Source organism: Mus musculus, chromosome 13, assembly GCF_000001635.26.
Source record: "Mus musculus strain C57BL/6J chromosome 13, GRCm38.p6 C57BL/6J".
Lineage (NCBI taxonomy): Eukaryota > Metazoa > Chordata > Mammalia > Rodentia > Muridae > Mus > Mus musculus.
Window position 1 is genome coordinate 51,509,520 of NC_000079.6, and position 21,075 is coordinate 51,530,594.

At 44.2% G+C, this 21,075-nt stretch overlaps 1 protein-coding gene across 1 annotated transcript in view; it reads right to left on the reverse strand.

Moving 5' to 3' along the window:
* The window catches only part of Shc3 (src homology 2 domain-containing transforming protein C3), a 146,063-nt gene that overhangs the window by 86,131 nt on the left and 38,857 nt on the right, over positions 1-21,075 (reverse strand). The window contains exon 2 of the mRNA NM_009167.5: positions 7,006-7,076. Within this exon, the coding sequence (NP_033193.3) occupies positions 7,006-7,076 (71 nt within the window). The remainder of the gene's footprint in view (positions 1-7,005; positions 7,077-21,075) is intronic.

The following is a 21,075-nucleotide window of genomic DNA, read 5'->3' on the forward strand; positions in this document are numbered from 1 at the left end:
TCCTTCTCCCTTTCCTTCATCTTCCACACACAAACCTACTCCTGATGAAGATGGGGCTAGAGAAACAGCACAAGCCACTTGTTAGTAAATGTGCCCTCTCTTAAAACCTGCTGTGCTGTTGGAGTGGAGTGTGAGGGTCAGGACGCTGAGACTCACAGGTCTGAAGGCAGTGGAGTAAAAGTTTTACCTGGAGGTAGAGAATGTGAGAAGCCAGAGGCTGGGCTTTCCAGGTGAAATCTTGGAAGATGGAGTCGAGGCACTATGCTGGGGTCTGGTCCAACAGGTCTTCCTTCAGCTGGAGAGGAATTATCCCCCATGAAGCCAGATGTGAGGAGACCACGCCCACACAGGGGCAAGTGTGAAGAGGCCATGCCCACACAGGGGCAGATTTGAGGAGACCATGCCCACACCGGGGCAGGTGTGAGGAAACCACACCTAAGGCCATGATGAGGCTACGCCCCAGCACACATACAGAACTTCCATTCTGAAGAACACCATTCAGACCTCTGCTTCCATTTCATAGAGCCAGACCTTGTCAGCTCTTTGCTTAAGTTCAAAGCCGTCACTAGCAATGGTGTATCTCTCCTTCTGATCAACACCCTGTGTTCACAACCTTACCTTCTAAGTCAAACCCCTGGCATGAAAAGACTCCATGTCCCAGCTTGTCACCAAATCTCTCACTCATGACAGACCTTGTCTGTGGGTGCCTCTACTGCATGTGTTTGGTACTCTGCCCAGGCATATCACTTTAAGCACCCACAGACATTAGCACCCAGAGGGACTTGTCTGAGACCCCAGCCCTGAGCAAGGACAGAGAGAAAGGGAAGAAAGATGCTTTCCTCTCACATCTATTACCTGAACAGAACCTTCCTGCTCAGAAACAGAGGGCAGAGCAGCCACGAAGCCCATGTGGGATGTGCTGATGGCTACATGCAAGGCTCCAGAACTCACAGGGGTCTCTGAGCCTATTTAAATGAGGGATGCAGAGAACCTAAAACACATCAAATTGTTTCCCTCTCTGGAGTTTAGAAACACAAGCTGTCGTGTTGGACTCTGAACAGCATCTTATCAACTCATCCAAGAAAGCTGGGAATAGGACCCTTTGTGACCAGAAACCCCCGTGTGACTTCTGTGATTACTCTTAAGGAGAGAGCTTGTATCATTGCTAATGGCCATACACATAAGTAGGAACAGCTTTAGGGAGCAGGGTTTGTTTGTGCTTACAGTTGAGCTGACGAAGGGGTACAGTCTACTGTGGTGAAGATGGCACGGCAGCTGGAGTGTGCAACAGCTGGTCATGTCACATCCACAGTTGAGAAGCAGAGAGAGGGCTGGAGGGATGGCTCAGTGGTTAAGAGCACCAACTGTTCTTCCAGAGGTCCTGAGTTCAATTCCCAGCAAACACATGGTGGCTCACAGCCACCTGTAATGAATGCCCTCTTCTGGTGTGTCTGAAGACAGCCACGGTGTACTTATATACATAAAATAAATAAATCTTAAAAAAAATAAAAATATATACATATATCGAGAACCAGAGAGAGATGAATGCCAATCAAGCCCATTTCGCTTCGATTCAGTCTGGGAATAGCGCTGCCCTCATTCAAGGTAAGTCGTCCCTTGCACAGTTAAATCTATCTGGAAACATTCTCATTGACTCCTCCAGAGATGTGTTTCCATGGTGATCCAAATCTCATTGATTTGACAATGAAAAAGAACCATCTCCCTGGGGATGCACAAGAGGGATGAGGAGAGAACAGGTCCTCCCTCTGCTCCTCCGTCTGCTGTCCGGGGATCTGACTTAGGGCCTGACCAGACACCCTTAGCATCTTGTGCAGCTAGGGCGTGACTTCTGGTTGATAATTGAGGTTGCCAATCAATAGTCAGCATCAGAGAAGGGCCTTTGTAATTTTCTAGGTATGAGCCACCTTTCTGAGGACTCTGGATTTTAATTGTATTGTGTAGATAGTCACAACTTTCAACTGTCCAAAAATTTGGCCTTGGGGGACTTCCAGTAACAGAGTGTAACACAACAGTGAACAAAGACATTTCTTGTCCACTGATGTACTCACAGCTATGCCATGAGCTCACACCAACTCCAAAGCTCCATCCCAGGAGTCCTCACCCGATGAGGGCCGGTCCCCTGGCTCAGAAAATACTGTTAAGCAAATCCAGTAGTGCAAAAGATGGGATGGCAACTCTGAAATCAGTCTTGTGTCACAGTGGCCAGTGTAGAAACCCAACAGCCTTGTACACATAGAGGCCTCCAATAGGGAACCAGGTCACATTAGTCCTGGTCCCTGTCGTGGATCTTTGAGCCTTTTGGGGGCCACAGAGCAGGCAGAGATCATATCACAGTTGTGTGATTAGAGTGGAAGTGAGGCCATCAACTTGCTGAGCTAGATTGGAATCTTAGAACAATAAAGTTTCACTGTCCCCCCTCAGTGGGGGGTTTCTGTGTTACCTCTGACATTACAAAGTGCACTCCCCATCCACAAATGTGGGAGGTACACATGTCCTATTCCAAAACTGTGTTGGACAAGGGTACCTTTAGGGGAGGACCTGTGCTCTCTGAGCCTGCTGAGAAGGAGCCCTGTGAGAAGCAGTTGGCAGAATTGCCCACTAGCTTCTACAAGCACTGAGGGCCTCAGCTCCTCTGTACAGTCCATCAGCACAAGGATCCTGGGGGAAGCAATTACCCGCTGCAGCCTTGATGTCTCTCTTACTAGGAATGCTCACTTACAGTGCCATGTCCACTGTGATAAATAAAACCTTGACATTAAGACCGAATAAACTCCATCAGAAGCCTCTGTGACCAGACTTTGACCTGTAGAATCTATAAATATTGTCCTGGTCCCCTTCTTGCTATGTGTTCAAATCCAGACCAAGCTGAATATTTCAGGTACAAATTGGCTTGGCAGAGCTCTGCCAGGCCATCTTCTCAGCTGAAGGACGCAGAGAGAGAATTGGGAAGACAGAGAGAGGGAGAAGGAGAAGGAGATACAGAAGCTGAGGAGATAAAGCCAACCAGCCTTGTGAGTTCCTGGGTAAGTGGCCTCTGGTCACTTTCCCGATTGGGCCTAGAGTAGCAGGGGAAGAATTAGGACAATCCTAATTCTGGAGTGCGTGTGTGTGTGTGTGTGTGTGTGTGTGTGTGTGTGTGTTTTCTATTTGCAGATCAGAGATAGTTCTGGGGCAGGCACACAAGTGCAATTGTCTAGGAGCACAAAGCTGTGTAGACACAACTACACACTACATAGAAGCAATTAAATTTAAAAACTTAGGTTTTTAAAGTTATGTATTAGTTGGAAAACAGTTAAAAGTTATGTTTTAGTTGGAAATCCATGACTTCTATCACTGATAAATACATAAATGAATGAATGAATAAATAAATAAATTCAGTTGCCAGAAACAGAATAAAACTAAACCTACCTTGAAAAGGGTCTGTGACACCACTGTCAGCAGTACCTCCAAATAATGTATGGGTAGAAATTTTAAGTTATATTTTAAAGTGCAGTAAACAGATACATAGAGGTTATTTGCTCACAAAATGGACTCAATTAAATATCATGGCTGAAATACTTTTAGAAATAAGTTCACCTAGTGTCTCTATAATCTGACCATGCTAAGTTTCCTGCAACCCTTCAAGAACGTCTTTGCTATATAAATTATGGAGGAAGAATTTAATTAAATAGGCAAGCACAGTTAACATAGTTGCCAGTAAGGCCTTAAAAGCTCCACACTGGAAGGAAAGCAGATGGGAAGGGCTTAAGGGAAAAAGAGAGAAAGAAAGTGACATAATCCTAGTTCTATTAAAAACATATTTTTAAAGCTCCGCCCTGTGGTAAATCTAAAGGGCATGGCAGAGCAGTCCTCTGGAAACAAACAGCTCCTTTTTATTGCTGATGTATCAACTTATTATTTTTGTGTGAATATGCTCCAGGAACGAACTTCTATAAGAAACATGTCACATAGTAGAGATAACACAGGGATAGAGGGCATCACAGAGATTAAACAGCATAGCTTTCAAAAGCCCAAGGCAACGCTGCGGCAACCAGAATGTAACACTACCTTTTCTGAGCCTGTGATTGACATTCCCCTCGCCCTAGCATGCTGAACCGTTTTTACACAGTAGAATGGGACTGGAAAAAGCATCCAAGCTCCATATCCACCAGCGCTAGTCACCTGCTTTCCTCTACAGTGTGAGTGCTTCTCACCCATGGGTCCCTAAGAAGAAATCTTCACCTTAGAGGAAACTGTAATTATTTACTTGTGGCTCCTAACCTGCTCCCCTTACTACCACCCCAGAGGAGCAGGGTGGTAGTCCCTTAAATGACCCTCAGTCATTTGTGCGCCATCTTGCTTCTGGACACTGGGCACCTGGGCAGGACAGACAGCTCACTTCCTTGGCAGCACAACTCACAGCAGAATTTAATAACTGCATCCGTAGAATGAAAGTGCCTTCAAAATTCAAAGAGGAAAGCCAGTAGAAATGACTGCACTAGACTTTAAAGACAGCCATCACACAGATGAACGTGAACATCGTACCCAGTCCCCACATCCCTGGACAGTGGGATCACTCTGCACGTGTGACAGTGCATGCTTTTCCAATGAGAGAAAGTCAAAATGGCCATTGTGGTGGTTTGAATAGGAATGGCCCCCACAAGATCATATACTTGACTTCTTGGTCATTAGGGAGTAGCAATACTTGAGAGGGATTAGAAGATAGACATATTGTTGTAATAGGTGTGGCCTTATTGGAGAAAGTATGTTCCTTAAGGTGGGCATTGGGGTTTTAAAAGCCCAAGCCAAACCCAGTCTCTCTCTTTCTGCCAAGCCCAGTCTCTCTCTCTCTTTCTGCCAAGCCCAGTCTCTCTCTTTCTGCCAAACCCAGTTTCTTTCTGCCAAACCCAGTCTCTCTCTTTCTGCTGCCTGTGAATCTGGATGTAGAACTCTCAGCTCTTTCCCTAGCGCCATGCCTGCCCATCTGCTGTCATGCCATGATAAGAATGGACTAAATCTCTGAAAATGTAAGCGAGCCCCAATGAATGCTTTCTTTTATAAGAGATGGTGGTCATGGTGTCTCTTCACGGCAACAGAAACACTCTAAGACAGCCATCTTATCTTCTGTCTCTAAGACACAGGAAGGAGAAACCAGCCTCAATGGTGCCTCCTTCCCATGATTACATCCCCACCCCACCCCAGATCATCAAATCACCACAAATACTGTTCTTGCCCCTCCTGGTTTAACCATCAACACCATCAGCCCTAGCCCATATTCTAACACCTCTGAAAAGTCCCCAACCCCATGATCAACCCCCTCTTAAACCCTAGCAAAAACCCTAGCCTGTGAGAGAAGCTTCTTCTGCCCCTCTCACCCTCCCCTGAAAAGCTCCTCACTGGTCTGTTGTCCCTGCGGTCCTGAGCACAGTGAATGAGTAAGTGACCAGAGAAACAGATTTTTCTTTTAGGAACTCTCACTTCAGAACACAATTCCTGTCTTTTCACAAACTGGGTGGGGATGGAGTCCTTTGGTTTAGTTCACTGGCTTTGACAACCAAATGTCTTGAATTGCTTTAGAGAGAAGAAGACATGAGTGCTTGACCATGGACTTCTCTAGTGAAGAGGAACAGGTCTTACGTTCAACAGTACTTAGAGCTGAGGTCCAGACATAACAGGTGATGACTACACATAACGATGTAAACCTTCAGACATGGTTTCCTGACTCAGAGAAGCACACTATGGTGATGTCCGTGAAGAAATAATGAAGGGTCACTTTCTGAGGAAGTTGTCTGAGCAATTTCACAACTGCCAATACAATAGTGACCCCCCCACCCCCACCCCCAGGCCACAGGGATGCTGCTACGTCACAGCCTCTGCTGTCTTCTTCTGAAACATGATGAGCAATCAGTATTTTTTTAAAAAGCTTGGCTCTATTGGAAACTATATTTAGCTATAATGTTTCATTGAAAAGTGTTTCAGTACTGGCTCATAAGAAATTTAGAATGTAGGAAACACATATAAAATACTTTAAATAATGGTCACTTGTAGGAAAAATATATGGAACCAGAGATCGCTGTGTTAAGTGAAATAAACCAGACTAACAGTGTGTGTGTGTGTGTGTGCATGTGCGTGTGCGTGTGCATGTGCGTGTGCGTGTGCGTGTGCGTGTGCGTGTGTGTGTGTTAAAAGCAGAAAGAGGGGCTATGCCAGGGAAGGAGGCAAGGGGAACAAGAAAGGGCAATTGGGAAGGAAACAAACATCACATGTTTTTCGCTCATTTGTAGACTAAAGATTTAAATACACATAATATTAAAGTAGAAAGAGTATTTGGGGCAGAAGGGGACAAGTTGGAAGGGAAAGAGGGACAAAAGAGAGTGACAGGAGGAGCATGTGAACACAGTACATCAGCATGTGTGTGTGTGAAAGTATAATGAAATCCAGTATTTCATATTAAAAATATTAATAAAAAAGTGAATGAATGAAACCCAATATTTTGGATACAACCTAAAATATAATTTGGAAATAAACTATTTTAAAAAGTCAATCTCCTTCCAAAATGATCTTCTCCATGAATATTTCCACCTCTAACCTTGTGAAATTTGTTCTCTCAATGCACTTTGGAAATTCACTCTGGAAATCACGGTCTTCATTTTTCAGAAAGAATATAGTTTGGTGATTTTAGTATTGATCTTGCATTAGTGGCTCCTACGTTAGGGAAACAAACATGAACACACAGTTATCCCCTTAATTATGATTGTTTGTCACTCAATTATAAAACGATCCCAGAAGGGTCAGGTGCCCATCATGGTGATCCCAAAACGAGACATGTCTCTCCACTCATGGACAGATACACCAATATTTTAACACAGTGTGAGTCCTGACTCCATCACCAGCCTCCGGTATTGGAAGGGGCAGGCTTTCTTCTAGAAATTCCTAGGTTTCGAACTTTTGCGTTCTTTCCTTTCAGAAATAAAGTCACAGGCATCCACTTTGAAGAATGCTTACCTGGTAACCTGAGTTCTTGTACTGAAGTCAAGAGACCTCATTGAGCGCAGAACTTCGATGCAGCCCAAGTACTGTAAGGGGAAGAAATAGATCATGAGCTCTGGGAACTGAGAGCACAGAAATGTCCTAATGATGTAGGGGGTTGGGGAAGCAATATACATTTCTTATGGCACACCGTGCCTTTAAATTCAATGTGAATAGGGATAGTAAAAAGACTTCATGTTTAAAGGTGTCTGCTGCCAAGCCTCTTGCCCTGAGTTTAATCCCTGAGACCCACATCTTAGGGATAGTAGGAGAGATACAACTCCTACAAGCTGTCTTCTGACTTTCATGTGTACACTGCTATTCTCTGTCTTCCTCCCGCCCCTACCCCCCCCCTCACACACACACAGAATAAATAATTTTTAATGTAATTCTGGGTGTGATTATGTCTGCATTAAAACTCTAAACCCTAAACCTAAACCTGCCTCTATAGGAAACATCCTAAGTGCCAAGATTAACAGAACCTTGACTTCTATCAAACCTGTTAGCACCGCTGTTGTCTTTACACGTATAGTTCTCAAAGCTTTTATTAAAGTATACCTTATACACTGCAAGATGTGGAAATCTTAAATGTTTGTGTTAATATTATTAAAACGCGTTTTCAATGGGATTGCCCGCCCCCCATCCCCAGCCTGAGCATCATGTTTCTGAGTCTGTACAAAACTTCTGAAGGTTCTTGAATTTTTTTTTAGACAAAATTTGACCACTATACAGCCAACACTTTCACTAACACCAATCTTTTGCCTCAGTTAGGTTTCTACCGCTGTGATAAACACCATGACCAAAAGCAGCTTGGGGAGGAAAGGGTTACTTCAGCTGACAGTTCCAGATCACTGAGGAAAGTCATGGCAGGAACTCAGACAGTGCAGGAACCTGGAGTCAAGAATGTATGCAGAGGCCACAGAGGGGTGCTGCTTACTGGCTTCTTCCCATGGCTTGCTCAGCCTGCTTTCTTATCTACCCCAGGACCACCTGCCCAGGGATGACTCTAACCACAATGGGCTGGGCCCTCTCTCATCAATCACTAATAGAGAAAATGCCCCCACAGACTTACTACCTACAAGCCCACCCTCTGAAGGCATTTTCTCAGTTCAGAGTCCCTCTTCCCAAATGTCCCCAGCTTGTGTAACGTTGACGTGAAACTAGTCAGGGCACCTTCGTTATTTGGTAAATATATTTATGGGCTTTTGAGTAAGCCATAGAGCACTTCAGTGTAGTAGAAAACCTTCTTTACTGTTTACCACAAGTTTCCAGAAGTTCAAATGCACACGTTGCACTGCGTGACTTTGGTCAATTTCACCGGTGAGCTCGCACAAGTGAAAGGACATTGTGACTCTAGTCATGATAAGGGAATCAGGCTTGGTCCTGTAAGGCCTGGGAAAGCTAAAAGACACGGACGCCTTTAAATTTAGATTGAATGAGCCTCATAGTGTGGTGCAGAAAGGGGTTTGTTTGCATTATGCAGAAAACCCAAACTTAGGTCTGGCTTTGTCATCTATTGTTATGTAACTTTATGTAACACTTGACCCACTTCTCACAACTGAGTCTCTGCAGCTGCAGATGTGGCTGGTCCTCCCTCCACAGTGTCAAGGTTACAGAAATCCCTCAGCACCTGTGTCAATGTTATTGACCCACCACTGCCAGTGTCAAGGTTACAGAATGTCACCAGCTGAGCCATCTGAGTCACGTGAGTTCTAAGGCCGAAGCCAGGATTCTGCTGTTAGCCCACCACTGCAGATGTATCATCAGATCTCTATTGGAACCCTAATTCTCAGGGCTGGGGAGACGGCTCAGTCATTAAAGTGATTGATTGATGAGGACCTGAGTTTGGTCCCCCAGACCCATGTAAAATAAGCTGAACATGGTTGCTATGTGTTTGTGCATATGTTTAATCCCATTTCTGGGAAGGCAGAGACTGGAGGATCCCTGGAGCTTGCTGGGCAGCCAGCATAGTAGTGTTTGTGAGCTTCAGGTTCAATGACCCTCTCTAAAAGTGCACTGGTGGGGGCTGGAGAGATGGCTCTGCAGTTAAGAACACCGGTTGCTCTTCCAGAGGTCCTGAGTTCAATTCCCAGCAATCGTATGGTAGCCCACAACCATCTTTAATGGAATCTCATTCCCTCTTCTGGTATGCATGAAAACAGAGCACTCGTATACATAAAATAAATAAATAAATCTCTTTTTTAAAAAAAAGTGGGGTAGAGAGTGACTAAGGAAGACACTCAAAATCAACAACTGGCCTACACAGGAACACACACACACATACATACACACACCTACAGATACATGCAAACACATAGGAATAAGTATACACATATGCATATACATCTGCGCACACACTTCCACACACACCCATAACTCTCACCCACGAGTAAAGCATTCTGAGCATGAAGATTGATGCCACACTTGACTTTCCTAAAACCTATTGGCATCGATTCATTTTATACAGAAGTATGTTTTTCAAACTACCGCAGAATTACATAACCACAGAACCCAATGTTGTTCCTGTGACTAACAGGCCAAATGTCACATACTTATGTGATAACCACCATTATCAAAGAAAACCACAGATACCACAACCACATTGCAGAGATATGAGAAACTCAGGACCAATGTCAAAAAGTTAGATGCACACAGTCCACTACAAGGTCTATGGTGGGTGCCAAGCTCACTGGTGTTCCGGGACGAAGGAAACACTACCACCACCATTGTGGCGACATGGATACAGGTCCAACATAGCATAACTGTCCCAGGAAGCAATGTGACAGAGATCTGAGAACACTGTCAGCACTGTTAGGATCAAAATCGAAGCTAGTCCAGGGACTGAGGCAGGAGGATCACAAGCTCAAGGCCTGTCAGGGAACACAGTAAGTGTAAGGCCAGCCTGTAACTAAGTGCAAACCCGTCTCCAAAGGATAAATAAAAGGGGGGCTGGGGATGTGGCTTGGGGATAGAACACTTGCCTAGTGTGTGTGAGGCCCTAGGTTCAACATCCAATGCCGTAAAAAGGAATGAAAGAATTCATGAATGAATGAATGAATGAATGAATGAATGAAAATGTTTGATGCTAGAAACACACTGGTGTTGGCATTTTCTCAAAGGAAATATGAAGACACATTCATTCGTGAATATATGGAACTAATAGTTTCATCTCAGGAGGAAGAGACTAAGGGAGAAGCCTCCTAAAGCTTGTGGACAATATCATGGGGAGTGTCAAGAGGTGAACTCATTCCCACTAAGGTCTGGGACTTAGTAAAGGTGTGCGTTTTTTCCACTGCTGTTCAGCAGAGATGGAAGTCCTAGCCAGGACAATCGGTAAGTCAAAGAAACACACCACATTGGAATAGAAAAGGAAGGAATTAAACTGCCACTGTCTGCATGTGTCACACACACACACACACACACACCTAGTAGAATAATAAATAAAGAGTAATTAATAGTGATAACAAATTCAGCCAAGCGGCAGGATACAAAATCAATGCAATCAAATCAATATCTTGTCTCCACATCCATAACAAGTTACCTGAAAAGAGCTCAAGAAAGCAAAGACATTTATAACACTTCCCCAAAATAACATCCCCAAAGATAGGTTAATTAAAGAGATGAAAGTTCTCTGCATTGGAAATAATAAAATGTTTATGGGGGGAGCGGGGAATGGAAGAAGGCACATACAGGCTGAAAGATATCCCTAGTTTGTAGATGGGAAAGATAAATCCTACTAAATGTTCATATTACCCACAGAAATGTTCAGATTCAATGTCATCCATATGAAAAATATCTTCCTACAGAAGAACATCCTAAAATTTATATAGAACAACAACAAAAAAAGCCAGAGAACAAAGTCATCATTGGTGAAAACAGCTGTAAGCATCACCATATCTGACTAGTTCAAAACAGACTGCAAAGCTACAGTTGTACTGACTTTATGTCAACTTGACACAAGCTGGAGTCATCAGTTAGGAGAGAACCTCAATTAAAAAAAAAAAAAACTTCATAATATCTGGCTGCAGGCAAGTCTGTAGAGCATTTTCTTAATTAGTAATTGGTGTGAGAAAGCCCAGCTCATTGTGGGTGGTACTGTCCCTGGGCTTGTGGTCCTGGATTCTATAAGAAAGCAGACTGAGCAAGCCATAGGGAGCAAGCCAGTAAGCAGCACTCCTCCACGGCCTCGGCATCAGCGCCTGCCTCAGCACCTGCCTCCAGGTTCCTGCCCTGTGTGAGTTCCTGCCACCTCTGCTTTTGATAATGAACTGTTATGTGAACTGTGAGTGAAATAAACTCTTTCCTTCCCAAGTTGCTCTGGTCATGGTGTCTTGTCACAGCAACTGTAACCCTAAGACAATGGTCATCAAAACACTATAGACAGAGGAACAAGGCTAGAGAAGGTGGAATAAAACTCACACACCTACCTTCAATAAAGATGCAAAGTGCACAAAAGAGAAGAAGGGTCCTCAATAAATGGTTGGGGGTGGGGGGAAGGGCAGAGTGAAACTAGAACCAAATCTTCTACCACAAATAAGAATCAACTCAAGACCATTAAACTTGAAACTGAGACTAGTATTAGAAAACTCGAGTGTAGAATACTTTGTAGGGTGTGGTTTTGGTGACGTTTTTGATAAGACACCAAAACTACAGGGGACAAATGCAAAAGCATGGGGGTGGGGTTAGAGCTGAAAGTCTTTGCCAAAGGAGAAGGAACCAATCAGCAGAAAGAAGAGATAACGTACAGAACAGAAGAAAACCATTTATAGACTGGACATCTGATGGAGGTGGGTGATCTAAAACACATGGGAACTCAAACAATTTAAGGAACACTAAGGAAATAATCTGATATTTTAAATGGGCAATGTACCTAAAGAAGCATATTTGTAGCCAACTGGTATTCGATGTCAGTAATCATCAGAAAGAAGCAAGCAAAAACCCCAATGAGATCTCACTTGACTCCCGGTTAGAATGAGTATCGCAAAATCAATGTTGGGGCTTGAGCTGGCTACTTTTATGTCAACTGACACAAGCTAGAACTACTTTGGAAAGGGGGAAATGAGAACTCGGTCCCACCATATTGGTTTGAGGGGATGCCTATAGTGAATTTCTTGATTGATGGTTGCTGTGGGAGACTACCCAGGCCACTGTGGGCAGCACTACCTCTGGGCTGGTAGTCCTGGATGCTGTAAGAAAGCAGGCTGAGTAAACCATGCAGAGTAGGCCAGTAAGCAGCACCCCTCCGTGGCCTCTGTGTCAGTTCCTGCCCTGGCTTCCCTCGGTGACCAACTTAGAACCTGTAAGGTGAAAGAAATCCTTTCCTCCCCAAGTGGCCTCTAGTCATGGCATTTTATCTGAGAGACAGAAACCCTAAGCCAAAGTTAGAATGATGCTCATTAGCTAAGAGCACTTGCTGCTCTTATAGACGATTCAAGCTGAGTTCCCTTATCTAGTAGCCCACAACCACCTGCACACACACGTACACACAATTAAAAATAAAATCTATTTTTAAATGTTCACCATCACTAATCATCAGAAAAATGGAAATTAAAACCTTAACATGATATCACTCCATCCCAGTGACTATGACTATTATCAAAAATGAAAAAAAAAAAGACAAATGCCAGCAATGATAAAGAGAAGAAACACTGACACACAGCATTGGCAGGAAACTAAATGAATTCAGCTGATATTAAAAACTGCAGGTAGATTTCCCAGAACATAAAACTGCTATATGGTCTAGAAATATGGCTTATAAATATATATGAACTTAAATCAATATGCCAAAGAGGCATCCTCCATGTCCTTATGCCACCATTCCCTGTAACCTCGGAATGGAATGCCAGCCTAAATAACTGTCAACTGATGAGTAATTACAGAAAAGTATATATATATATATATATATATATATATATATATATATAGTGTGTGTGTGTATGTATGTATGTATGCATATATATATATGTGTATATATATATATATATATATATATATATATATATATGTAGCCATAAAGTATGAAATCCCATGATTTGCAACTATAAAGGTGAACCTGGAGATACTGTGTTACATGAAATAAGTCACATACGGAGCAGCAAACCCCACATGATCCCCTTGGATGTGAAGACAGAAAATGGTTCCTGCTCTGGAAGTATTCAGTAGAACCCTAGTTACCAAGGCTGAGAAGAGTAGTGAGAAGTGGTTTGAGAAAAGGTCCATCAGTGGGTACTCAGGCATACTTAGAAGAGATGCATCCTGCTGTTGCTTCGAGCAGTGCCATGAATTTAGTGGTATATCCTATGTTTGAGGTTGACTCCACAGTGGTGTACTCCTGGCATCCATTTGGGAGATGGAGGAGGGATGTTCAAAGCCATCCCTGGCTACACAGGTAGTTTAAGGCCAGCCTAGACTGAATGAGATCCTATGCATCACTTGGCAGAGTGTTTGCCCACCGTGCTCAAAGCCTGGGCTCAGTCCCCAGCACTGCACACACCAGGTGTGGTGATGATGCACTCCTGAAATCCCAGCGCTCAGGAGGTGGAGGCAGGAGGACCAGAAGCTCCAGGTCACCCTTGACCAAATAGCGAATTCAAAGACCTAAATAAAACCCTGTTAAAAACAGGAGAAAAAAAAACACCACAGATACCAAGACCAAGAATTTACACGAAAGAACGTTGGGAAATGATAGATGTTTGAGGCGATGAAGACACTTATCTGGACTAGAACACTGTGAGCATCTCACAGCGCCGCCCCCCCACCACCACGTACAGTTTCCATGGATCAAATCATAATTTTCTCCTGAAAAGGTATTACATGAGTGGGAGGGAAGAGCTCAGTTGCTTATAAAGGGATAAAGCCTGGCACAGCACTGGAGCTCTTCCGACACCAAACACGAGAAGACCACACGCAGTAGCAGCAACATTAGTCTGGAGATGAGGAGCAACCAAACCGGAATCTGATTTCCACTCCTGAAAACCACTCAAGTGGGAGGGGAAGGGGAAGACTCCAAGTTAACCACCCACAGATGCTTGCTGCAAGGAAGAGGCCAGAAAACTTAATGGTGACAATGGAGAAGGCGACGTGGGCTGCCGCAAGACGAGAGACAGCCAACAGAGATGCAGGAGTAGCATGCGCCTTGATGATTATGTACAATTTCCAATATGAGTTTTGGTCATCATTAGTGTGAACGGTAGGGAGCAGATAGAGCAGAATGGCGTGTTTATGGTATTGCTGCGTTTTATGGAGGCTGTTCCAGACTTGCTTATTTCTAGATGGTGGCAAATATAGCTAGGGAAAGGAAGACGAGTCAGTTAGTAATGTACTGCCCATGAAAACACAAGAATCTGAGTCTAGTCTCCAAAACACACATCAAAAGGAGGGTAAGGAGGTGTGTATGTATAATCCCAGTACTCAGGAAGCTGAGACAGGAAGATTTTGGTTTTGAACCCAAACTATGCTACACAGTGAGTCCCCCAGGCCAGTCTGAGCTAAAGAGAGGGACTTCAGTCTCTTCACCCATGGAAGAATTGAAAATACTGAAGCAATCACGAAGTTGTAGTTACTGATAATATCCTGTAATAATTACCTGTAAAAGGTTTTATATCATTCATGTTCTCAATTATAAGCACGTTTCTATATCTGCAAGAAAGGGATGCAGAGAAATGGAATACGTCTCATCTTCTCGGTAGGGTTTACCACCGCAGCCTCTGAGAGCCAACCAGTAATGCCAAGAAAGCTGTCCCATGGGACAGTAAAGGAAATGGACTGTATCAGCTGCTGGTCTCATTGCTCTGATAAAATGTCCTCACAGAAGCAACTTAAGGAAGAAGGGTTTATTTTGCTCATAGATGCAGGATACAGTCCATCACAGTGGAGAGGACACGGCAGCAGTTGCCTGGTCATACTGTGTCCACAGTCGGGAGCAGAGATGGGCAGCCCCCGTGCTCAGCTTCTGTTCCTGTTTCTAGGTAATCCAGGACCCTAGAACAGAAGGGCGCTTCTGCCCACCTTTCCAGTGGGTCTTGCCTCCTAATCAAGATATTCCCTCACAGGAGTGCCTAGAAGCTTTCAACCTGCAGTACAACCCTTGACAAGCCAGGATTTCATACAAGTTGCTGCAAACTGTCAATGCTAAATTGTAGAGGTGTTGCTTTCCAATGCCAACACCCTCAGCAACACATAGGCCCTTGCATGCGTGTGTGTGTGTGTGTGTGTGTGTGTGTGTGTGTGTGTGTGTGTGTGTGTGTGTCCCTAACATCCACACGACAGCCACAGGAAAATTTGCAGCTCATTCCCTCAGAACACTGTCCCACCTTGGTTTTCCTGAGACAAGGTCTCTTACTGACCTGGAGTTCGCCAAGCAGGCTAATCTGACGAGTCAGCGTGTGTCAGGAATCCTCCTGTCACAGCATTTCACAGTGCCTTGCTTTTTTATGTGGGTTCTGGGGTACAGGTCAGGTCCTGGTGCTTACAAGGCAAATGCATTACTTGTACTGATTACACTACCTTCCCAGTACACAAGGGAATTTTTACAAGATTCAAGCCTCCTGCAAGCTCTCCAGAGCCCAGAAGATTCAAGCTTCTATTCCTGCCTGACACCTGTCTACCTGGAGCCCCATCTTAACTTCCAAGATTTCTTTTCTTTGTCATGGCCTGGCTATAGAAGTTTAAATCATGCATAGGGTCGTTTCAGCTCTAGTTCCCTAGGGTGTCTGTCACAGTGATCGTCTCTGAGTTTCAGTTTAATTGAGAACTGGAGAGATGTTGGCTCAATAGTTAAGAGCAAGTACTGCTTGTCCAGGGGACCTGAGTTTGCATGTCAGTTTGTCCAGAAGCTCACAGTTGCTTGTAACTCCAGTTCCAGGAGATGCAATGTCCTTGTCTTAGTCAGGGTTTCTATTCCTGCACAAACATCATGACCAAGAAGCAAGTTGGGGAGGAAAGGGTTTATTCAGCTTACATTTCCACATTGCTGTTCATCACTGAAAGAAATCAGGACTGGAACTCAAGCAGGTCAGGAAGCAGAAGCTGATGCAGAGGCCATGGAGGGATGCTGCTTACTGGCTTGCTTCCCCTGGCTTGCTCAGCTTGCTTTTTTATAGAACCCAGGACTACCAGCCCAGGGATGGCACCACCCACAATGGACCCTCCCATCTTGATCACTAACTGAGAAAATGCCTTACAGCTGGATCTCACAGAGGCATTTCCTCAAGGGAGGCTCCTTTCTCTGTGATAACTCCAGCTTGTGTCAAGTTGACACAAAATCAGCCAGTACAGTCTTCATCTCTGGCTTAAGGGCACCTTCACTCATGTCCACAAATCTACCCTCAGACAGACAGACAGACAGACAGACAGATACACACACACACACCAATGCATGCACCCAAACACATAATTTAAGATAAAAATAAAATCTTTTTTAAAAAATCAAACAAGGGCCTGGAGAGAGAGAGCTCTGTGTTTAGGCACACACACTGCTCTTGCAGAGGGCCTGAGTTCAGTGGCCAGCACCCAGGTCAAGTGGCTCACAAGTGGTAACTCCAGCTACAGGGCGGGGTATCTGACTCCCTCTTCCCGCTCTATGGGCAGCACACCCCCATTCCACAAACCCACACATAGTTCCAACCCCAATCTAACTGCTGAGAGCTTTTGCTGGGAAATAGATGGAATCCGGGGGGAAAAACAGCACCACTATTAAAAATAACAACTCAAGGGCACCGGATGAGATTGGCTTTCTGACTAAGACCTGCTAAAAAGCAAGAACACAAAGAGGTGGGCACAGCTCCTGCCACAGAAAGCAGGTTGACAAAATACACTGAGCTAGCTTGCTAGAAAGGAACAAAGTAATAAGGAGGGCGTGGAGGTAAAAATCAAATAGGGGCCATCGGGAAAGAGCTGTGATCTGCAGAGACTGGAAAAGAAAGCCTCAATTCATCCAGAGCAAGAGGAAAATAAAGAAGAAGGGCCACTCGGGAGAGACTGTTAACAGCCAAGACCTCGAGACACTCTCTTGTGAGAGTCCTGCTGTAGACCCCGAATCAGCAGCTCTGAGTCTGAGCTGACTGCACCAGCAAAAGAAGAGGCAGGAAGCCAAGCCAGTGCTGGGAAAGATGACTCACTGTGGCGCTGTCTGCAGACTCGGAGGACTCTTGCCTGGCCCGGGTAGGCACGTGCTGCCACAGAGGTCAACTGTCACTGTGAGCAGCTTCAGGGCAAGGTTACCACAGCAGGTCTGTCCTGCCACCTCAAGACCCCCAAGGATATGAATTACAGAAGCTCCTAAGGGGACTGAGAATTAGGGACAAAAGGACCAGGGTCTATGGACAAGAGGAAGGTTTTTGTATTCATGAGTTCCAGGAGACCTAGAAGTTCAAAGGTGCTTCCATGTTCAAAACTGATATCTCAAGGTTAAAACTGATTCCACTCTCCCTGTTGCTTGGAACTTCCAGAGGGCCAAGGCACGACAGTCTCTTCTGAATTACTATGACAACCCACTCCGTAAACCACAGTACGTCACTCAAATTATAATGTTCCCCCTCCTCAGACAGTGGGGTAGCTCTGCATGTCCAGCCCCAGCCTAATCCTACATTGTCCCTGAGGTGGTTTTGGCCAGTTGTTCATTGTGATAACAAAATACCTCAGGTGGGCTAACTTAAGAGAGAGACAAAGACAGAAGCACAAAGAGGAAATAAGAGACAGAGAAAGAGGGGTAAACAGAGGGAGGGAAGAAGAAAAATGGACAGACAGAGAGAGGCTAGAAATCCGAGCTGCATGGTGCAGCCGCTGGTGATTGATGGTCCTACCTGCCTATGTCACCTCATGGCACATGGTACTGCTGGGAGAACAGGTAGGAAAAAGAGCTCAATTTTGAGAACAGGAAGCCAGAGAGCCCGGGACTCCTCAGCCTGTTCTCAAAGCACACCCACTAAGGACCTCCCATTGGGGCCCACTTCCCTGCCTTTCTTCTTTTCATATATGTGTGTGGTATGCATATATACTTATATGTATGTTCACATGTATATGAGGACTTGTGTGGGCATGCACATGTATGTGTGTGCATAGAAGTATGGAGCTGGAAACTGATGTCCGGAATCTTCCTCTGTTTCACTCCACTTTATTCTTTTGAGACAAGGTCTTGAAATCGGACCCAGAGCTTGCCTATGAGAATGGTCTTACTAGCCAGCCTGCTTGGGGGGTGAAGACAGTAAGAAATCATCTGGCTCTACCTCCTATGGCTGGAATTACGAGTGAGCTGCCATGCTCACCCAGCGTTTATGCAGGTTCTGGGGATCTAGACTCAGGTCTTGTTTGTATGGTAAGTGCTCTAACCACTGAACCATCTCCTCAGACCTGAGGCTTCCTTGTAAAGGTCTCACCTCCTTTCGTTGCCACACTGAAAATGAATCTCCCAGTGTACAAACTTATGAGAAACACTCTTAAATCATCAGGCAAACACCCGGAGGTGTCAGCATGGTCTCTTGAGCCCTTGTGTTTGACCTTCAAGATGTGAACCACAAGATCTCAGGAATGACACTCTCTGGTCGCAAGTCATCTTATTTAAAGAAAGGTAAAGCATACCTCAGAATTATACAAACCTGAAGACTACATAACAAGTTAGAGTTAACAGCGTGTGTGCGAACATGCTCAGGAAAGGTCTTCAATGACAGGCGCCCACCTGGAACTGTACTCAACACTGAGAAGGGCTCCTAAGGCACAAGATTAAGAGAGACTGTGACTTCGTGGTGATCTCTCTCTTTCTCTCTCTCTCTCTCTCTCTCTCTGTTTGTGTATGTATGTATGTGTGTGTGTGTGTGTGTGTATGTATGTGTGTGTCTGTGTGTCTGTGTGTGTGTGTCTTCCCATACATTTTTGCACCCAAGTGTGTGCGTGCATGACACATACTGTCACAATAATGCATACAGAGTAAAGGCAATCAACTGATACCTAGCACTGGAGCTCTCAGACCTGAGCATGCCTCAGAATCCTTCAGAGGACTGGCTTCACAGTCCCTGGGCCTCACTCCCTAGACTGGACTCCTTGGCCAGGAGGAAGGAGGGCTGATGTTGACAATCTGGTCAGAGGCTACCCTGGAAGTTGTATGGGCTGAGGAAATGGTTCAGTGATCCAATCAGAACAGGGCTGGGAAAGAGAAACAGGCACCACCAGGAAAGCAGAAAATTAATACAAGAGTGAGTGCATTGGAGAGCACCAAGAAGACCCAAGGAGGAAGCCGCTGAGAATGTCTCCACTGAAAAGCCTTATCCTGGCTCCTCAGCCAACCATTTGTTCATGAAGACAGATGGGATTACAGTGACTCAGCAAAACCAAGGCCATCCCTAGAGGTGGGGCACAATTCCCAAAGTACAACTTAGCTACACAGCATGGAGGAAGGACCTGGACCATGGGGGGATTCTCCACAGCACACATGAGGGTAAGATTAGTCTACAAAACAGGAAGAAAAGGAACACTGCTCAATTAATTTTATGAGGCCACAGTTCCCTGGTACCAAAACCATATACAGACTGAACAAAGAAAGAGATTTCCAGACCAATTTTCCTTATGATCATAGATGCTAAAGTTCTTGCAAACTGTATCTAAAAACACATTTATAACATCATCCACCATAACCAGGTAGGCTTCAGCCTAGAGATGCTTACTATACAATAATCAATAAATATAATCCACCATATAAACAAACTGAAAGAAAAAAAATACAGGATCAAAATCCTGGAGATATTAGGGATACAAGGGACATACCTAAGCAAAATAAAGGCAGTTTACAGGAAGCCTATTGCCAATATTAATGGAGAGAAACTCAAAGCAATTCCACTACAATCGGAAACAAGATAAGGTTGTCCAATCTCTCCATTACTACTCAATTTAGAGGTCTTAGCTAGAACAATACAGGGTTGCTCACTCTCTCCACACCTACCCAATATAATACTAGAAGTCTTAGCTTAAGCAATAAGACAACTGAAAGAGATCAAAGGTATTCTGATAGGAAAGGAAGAAATCAAAGTATCATTACTTACAAATGACATGGCAGAAATCATAAATGACCCTACAAGTTTCCTGGTGGAATGCCTAGAGCTGACAAACACTTTCAGCAAAATAGCTGGATACAACAATAAATTCACAAAACTCAGTCGCCCTTCTATATACAAATGGCTAAAGGACTGAGAAAGACATAAGGGAAACAACGTCTTTCACACTAGCCTCAAATAACATAAAAAGTCTTGGAGTAAGTCTAACCAAGCAAGTGGAAGACTTATATGATAAAAACTGCAAGTCTTTGAAGAAAAAAAATTGAAGAAGATATCAGAAGATAGAAATACCTCCCATGCCCATGTATCAGTAGGATTAACATAATAAAACTAACCATCCTTCCAAAAGCAATCTACAGATTCAGTGCAATAACCATGAAAATTCCAAAACAATACTTTACAGACCTTTCAAGGTCAATTCTAAACTTCATATGGAAAAACAAAAAACCCAAAACAGCTAAAACAATCCTGAACAATAAAAGAACTACTGGAGGTCTTACCATTCCTAGTTTCAAATTGTACTATAGAGCTACAGTAATTAAAACTGCACAGTATTAGCATTAAAACAGACACATTGATCAATAAAATTAAGACCTAGACATAAATCTACACACATATGGACACCTGATTTTTGGGTTTTTTTTAAAGCCATAAATTCACACTAGGAAAAAAGATAGCATATCCAACCAATGGTACTGGTCTAACTGGATGGCTGCATGTAGACGAATAGAAATAGATCCATATCTATCACCCTGCAAAACTCGAGTCCAAGTGGATCAAAGACCTCAACATAAAACCAGATACGCTGAACCTGACAGAAGAGAAAGTGGGGAATAACCTGGAACTCATTGGCATGGGAGAAGACTTTCTGAACAGAATGCCATTAGCACAGGCACTGAGATCAACAATTAGTAAACGGAGCCTCATGAAACCGAAAAGCTTCCATAAGGGAAAGGACACCGTCAGTTGTCAGTCAGAGGCTGCCTACAGAATGAGGAAAGAT